Consider the following 5,563-nt stretch of genomic DNA (forward strand, 5'->3'; position numbering starts at 1 on the left):
CCAAGTCTGATATAAACATCAGAAGTTCTCATTTTAGGAACTTGACTTGTGCTAACCTTTGTTTTAGGATCAGATTCAATTAAGGCAAAATGCAATCCTAATAATTGTTTGTTGCAGAACTGAGAATGGAAAGAGGAGCTGGAAGCATTCCAAAAATGAGACCTCAAGCAAAGTTGGGAAGGTGGCTATCATGATCAAGGATGGAGAAGATCTCCAAGACATCAAGAAAATATCATGCATCTAAAAAGGCAACTTGGAAAATTAGACCATTGATGGTATGTGAATCCTTCATCATCACGCCAATAGAGATTTGGCATTTGAAGTAAGGCTGGGCTGAAACTCATTCCTTGGACCAACTTAAAAGACTAAGACAGGGAGAAACTCCAAGACAACAAGGATGAAAATATTTCAAGAGATTGACCAACGTATATGAATTAGCTCACACCTAATGTGGCCTAATTCATATACATTAGGTGTGGCCTAATTCATATACATATTCTATTAAATGTTTGAAGACATGAGATTTCTACATTCCATCAGGTGAAAATTGAAAGAGCTTCTAGCAGTAACTATGTAGACATTTTTCAATCTAACTAAATCAAATTAAAACAAAAATTATGTTAAAACACCATACAATTAGAAGTTATAGACTGCACAACATTTTTTTAGAAATAGAATCTCGACAAAAACGTAAACCATATCTAATACAATGCAATTACATACTTGGGTCTTCCCAAACAACTAAGTGGTTGGTCATGACTAAAAATCTAAAGTACAAGATCAAACATTGTTGGATAGAAAGGCTTCCCAACTTCAAGCCATCCAATCTCATGTTCATTTTTTTCCAGGACTGAATCCCCAGGTTTCTCCTCCTGAAACTCGTCCAAGAATTGAACAAATGCCTCAAGTGTCAGATAGCCAACCTATTGGGGGAAACTAAAGCTTTCAGGGTGAAACCAATCATGTTTGTTGAAAAACATTTTAGCACTTCACAAATAGTAAGGACACGATTTCTACTCAATATAAATATCATAGAAAATACTATCATATGCTTACTAGGTTTTATGAGCAATAGAAAATCCTCATTTCTACTAATTAAGCATGCTCGAGTGACAAACCTGTATTAGACCAGTAATGATCTCTAGGATATCAGTAGATCACTACAAATTACTCACCTGAAGGTAGATTCTTGTCTCAAATTGGCTCTTTAGAGCATATTCATTAAAAACCGAAGCCAAGAAAGCGATTGTTACCTACAATGTTTCCAAATAGATAAGGATGGTATCGTAAGAAATTAGAGTTACGATAAAATAATATTCTTGTAGTTGTTTATGCAAGCTGAAAGGCAGTTAGGTAAAATAATTAGTTGTCTTAGAAAATCTTGGAGTGAAAACAAATAACTATATTAGTTTGGATTTTTTTTAATTAGAATACTAACGATCCCTACATGATGGCAGAAAGAACACCTACATGATGGCAGGTTGAGAAGAGATCCCTACATGATGACAGAAAGAACACCTACACTTTCACAAATAATGGAGAGAAGATGGTATTAACACCATTGGAGGAGCATAAGACAACTTCGAAGGTGTCAACGAGCATTGGCATCTTTGAGAGGGAAAGGTTCCTAAGAAAAGAGGAACATGGTGAAGCAATGGAAGATGTTTTGATAAAAAAGGATGATGCTTTGAAGCAAACAACTAATGAGAATGAGGTTGAGGAAAAGAACCTAGAAAAGGATGATATGAAGACAAGTTGTCCATTTGAAGGAAAAATAACAAATGAGCAGCAATCAAGTGTTGAAGAGCAAGGAGAACCTAACACCAAAAAGGTTCAAAAGGTTGTAGCAGAGGTAAAGAGAAAGGATGCTGATGAAGATAGAAAAAGATCAGGTCTTGAAGGGCTTGAGGGAAAGGAGATGATTGGAACAAAGATGAAAAGTATAAATGCTGATGTAAATAGCAAAGAAACAAGGCTTGGAGAAGTAGATATGATATTGATTGGTTCTATATGGTGTCCATTTAAAGTTGGACAAAGAAAATTCACAAAGACAATGATGACTGAATCGGATAGAACAGCCACCAACCAGGAGTTGGTATATGAAGGCAAATGGCAAGGGTGTGAAGACATGTTGCAGACAGCAGTAGAGGTCTCAAGGTACAAAGAGAAGGATGAGAAGACAATGGAGATGAAGAGCCAAGGGAAGGCTAAACAAGGTGATTATATTCCAAGCATGGAGAAGTATGAAAATATGAGTTATTTTTGGTTAGTTATTCTGATTTTGTTGCAAGCATATGAGAATATGATGGAGATTCCTAGTGTGGGTAAGATAGCAATAATTGGTAAGAGTTATTTTCTAGAAGGAGCTTGTTATTGCTTCTTGTTTCTACCTATTGTTAGTATCTTATTGAGCTTCACTTTGTTTTGAGAATAGTTTAATATTCTCTACTAAATAGGGCCAACCACGTGAAGGTGGAAGCTCATTTGGCCCCACCCCCCTCTCCCTAACATCACTCTACATTCCCCGTTAACATCTAACATTCATTCATTCTTTCAACCATTAATAAAAAGTAACATTCAATCAATATCACATGATAACATTCAATCAATATCACATGATAACATTCATTAACACATTAGATTCGTTAACATGCAACATTCATCAATATTCTGCATTAACACATAATTCATGAACATTCATTAGCACATAATTAAATTTATTGAGACATAAAATTCAGTCATTATCAATTAAGGTATGTAGATGACAATCATTTCTTTTTTTTCTTTCTATTTCTTTTTTCTATGTAAGCTCTAAGAGGAGCATCAGTGTCATCATCAATTCCCCCCTCATCAGTTGTTCTGTTCTCTGTTCTTGATGATCTCAAATTCCTATGTTGTTGCAAAGGGGGGTCCTCTGCAATAACAAATAAAAGAGTTAAATTAAAAATAATTTATTATAATTTTTACAAGTATTTAATTATTTTAAATTACATAACTGTGGTGCTCTTTACCTGATCTGACCACATCATTTTATCTGGACTTAATGTCAACACGGTCATGAACATCGACCCCTCGATCCTCTACAGCTACTATACAAAATGTTACTTTAATCCAAACACCAATTGCAATTACATATAAAAAATTTAATAGCAAATATATACCTCTACCACTGGGATGCACATCATGCGAACCTTCGGCATCCACAGATTGTGTAGAAGGATTGTCAGGCTACATTCCAACATCCTACGCATTGTTATCATTGCTTGCTTAAAATAGATATACTCACTTTATATTGGAACTTAACATCAAATAGACTAATTGGTAAAGTATTCAATTTGAAATAAATTTCATTTAGCTTATTTACCTGTGGCTCAGATGCATCATTATTAGAACCTTCCACACTGATTTCAGCTCGTAGCCGTTCAGCCACAGCTCTATAGCCTTGTTGGAAGCCAATTCTCTTATCCTCTTCTGTGAGGCATCTCTTGAACTCTGAGCCCTGCATTTTTGCGTGGTATGGTAAATTTTACTTGCATTGTTTCATCAACCAATGGAGGGTAGTTAAAATATCAACATAAAATCATCTATATCCATCACAATATAATAGGAGAAAAATCGAGCAGTTTTGATGGAGCAATCTACTATATAAATGTTGCGTGTTTGTATGCTTTGCTTGTACCAACATATTTTCTCCAAATTCTTAAGTTGGGTAAGAGTTAGTTCAGCTCTTTGGAAATAAAAATGGCTACAAGTGCTACTGCATTCCCTCATTCTTTCAATCACTACCTTTATTCTCAACTATTGGAGGAAAATTCAGTCTCAACCATGGCCTCCATTTGTGAGATTTCTTCATATGAGGATTTTGTGAATGAAGAGAGAAGTAAAATATTAGTGATTGGAGCCACTGGTTATATTGGTCGCTTTTTTGCTCTTGTAGCTGTAAATGCAGGCCATTCTACCTATGCTCTCATTAGACCCATCACTGCCCATGATTCTGCCAAAGAAAAGTGCCTCCATGAATTGAAAGATTTTGGTGTTAACATTGTCTATGTATGTCACTAGCTCTGTTCATAACTAAGATTTTGTGGTAGATATGTATGGCACAATTGTAAAGTGTGTGTACTTGTTTAAAATATTGATTTTACAGACTGTAGATTGTTTTGATTGGTCATATAGGTTTAGAATATATGATTAAGCTTTGCTTGTTTGTTCATGGTAACTACTATTGCAGCTGTTTGCTAAATTGTTAGATAGCGGTCATCTCACAAATAATCATGTTTGACTGTCTTGTTGTGAAGTTGGGTATTTAGAAATTATGTTAAGAAGGGGTGTTCGGTTAGTGATCTCCTTATCAATGAGTCTAATTTGGTTGGGATCATGAGCTATATTATAGTTGTAAAAATTTGTGTTGTAATGGGTTTTATTAATGTCTACATGTTCTGTAATGGGTCTTATTAATGTGCATGTATATTATAATGGGTGTTCTGCAGGGAGATTTAAGTGATCATAATTCAATGGTAAAGGCCATGCAAGGCATTGATATTGTTATTTCAATTGTGGGCGGTGGTCAACTTACAGATCAGCTTAAGATTGTAGACGCCATTAAAGAAATTGGCACTAATAAGGTCAGAACATAGGACCCTAACATTATTACCATGAATGCTTGTTAACTATAATAGACTTAAGAATTGTTGAACTTTGATGCAGAGGTTTCTTCCTTTGGAATTTGGGCATGATATAGACAGAGCCAATCCAGTAGAACCAGGGCTAAGCTTTTACAAAGAAAAGAGAGTTCTTAGGAGGGCAATTGAGGCATCCAATATTCCATACACTTACATCCCATCACATTATATAAAAAATTTGATACAATTTTTCATTTACTTATACTTACAACTCTTGCTTGAAGTTTCGAAAAACCACCAAAGCCGAGCTTGTGTGTCTCGTGCTTTTCTAGTCTTGCCTTTGTTGCCTTTGATGCGTCAGGCAATCTATGAAAAGTTTGAAATATGTTAGATAGTATAAATATAGAGGTTAATTAGTACATAATTAGATTCTCAACAGTATCACATACCTTGTTGTACTCTCCACTGGTGTAATATTATTTTTCTTGTCAGATTTATACTTTCCATCCAAAATCAGAGCCTGCCACTTAGCCTCAAGAACATAGGGCGGATGCTCGTACCTGGAGTTATCCCGTAAATTTTTTCTGTACTGGTCCCTAATATATTTCAAACATAAACCAGCTTTTTCAAGGAGCTTGTTTCTCTTGAATGCACGAGGTCCAAAGAGTTGAGTCATGCTCTCTATAAGATCATCCTTCAACGGTTTACATTGGTTATTCCACCTTTTAAGTAAAAAAAAACATGTTAGACTCATAAATGAAGTGAAGCTACCTTTAATATAGTTCAAGAAATGGATGAAAAGGAAAAATATTATAGCAATGATATGAAATCAAAATAGTGGTTTGGGGTTTTAGTTAGGAGATGATGTTCCACCAGGTATGCATGGTGGGCCCGAATATTCGCAAACACTCATCACCAAGTTTTCTCCAAAAAAGATCATT

General features: G+C 35.1%; 1 protein-coding gene across 1 annotated transcript; it reads left to right on the forward strand.

Annotated features, from left to right (window-relative positions):
- The first annotated feature begins 3,825 nt into the window (after window positions 1–3,825).
- On the forward strand, window positions 3,826–5,199 carry LOC149537519 (isoflavone reductase homolog P3-like). Its single transcript, XM_089802343.1, has 4 exons — window positions 3,826–4,050; window positions 4,491–4,625; window positions 4,708–4,812; window positions 5,140–5,199. The coding sequence occupies exons 1-4, from the start codon at window positions 3,826–3,828 to the stop codon at window positions 5,197–5,199; spliced, it is 525 nt and encodes a 174-aa protein (XP_089658469.1).
- The last annotated feature ends 364 nt before the right edge of the window (window positions 5,200–5,563 follow it).

Source organism: Cupressus sempervirens, chromosome 9 (genome assembly GCF_028749045.1).
Source record: "Cupressus sempervirens isolate cs-2001-9-10 chromosome 9, ASM2874904v1, whole genome shotgun sequence".
Classification (NCBI taxonomy): domain Eukaryota; kingdom Viridiplantae; phylum Streptophyta; class Pinopsida; order Cupressales; family Cupressaceae; genus Cupressus; species Cupressus sempervirens.

Bases quoted from the DNA above. Each gene is read 5' to 3' on its own strand.
- LOC149537519 (XM_089802343.1), top strand. From the start codon at position 3,826: ATGGCCTCCATTTGTGAGATTTCTTCATATGAGGATTTTGTGAATGAA. The intron at 4,051-4,490 runs GTATGTCACTAG...GGTGTTCTGCAG, and splicing joins TTGGTGTTAACATTGTCTAT to GGAGATTTAAGTGATCATAA. The intron at 4,813-5,139 runs GCATCCAATATT...ATCCAAAATCAG, and splicing joins TTCTTAGGAGGGCAATTGAG to AGCCTGCCACTTAGCCTCAA.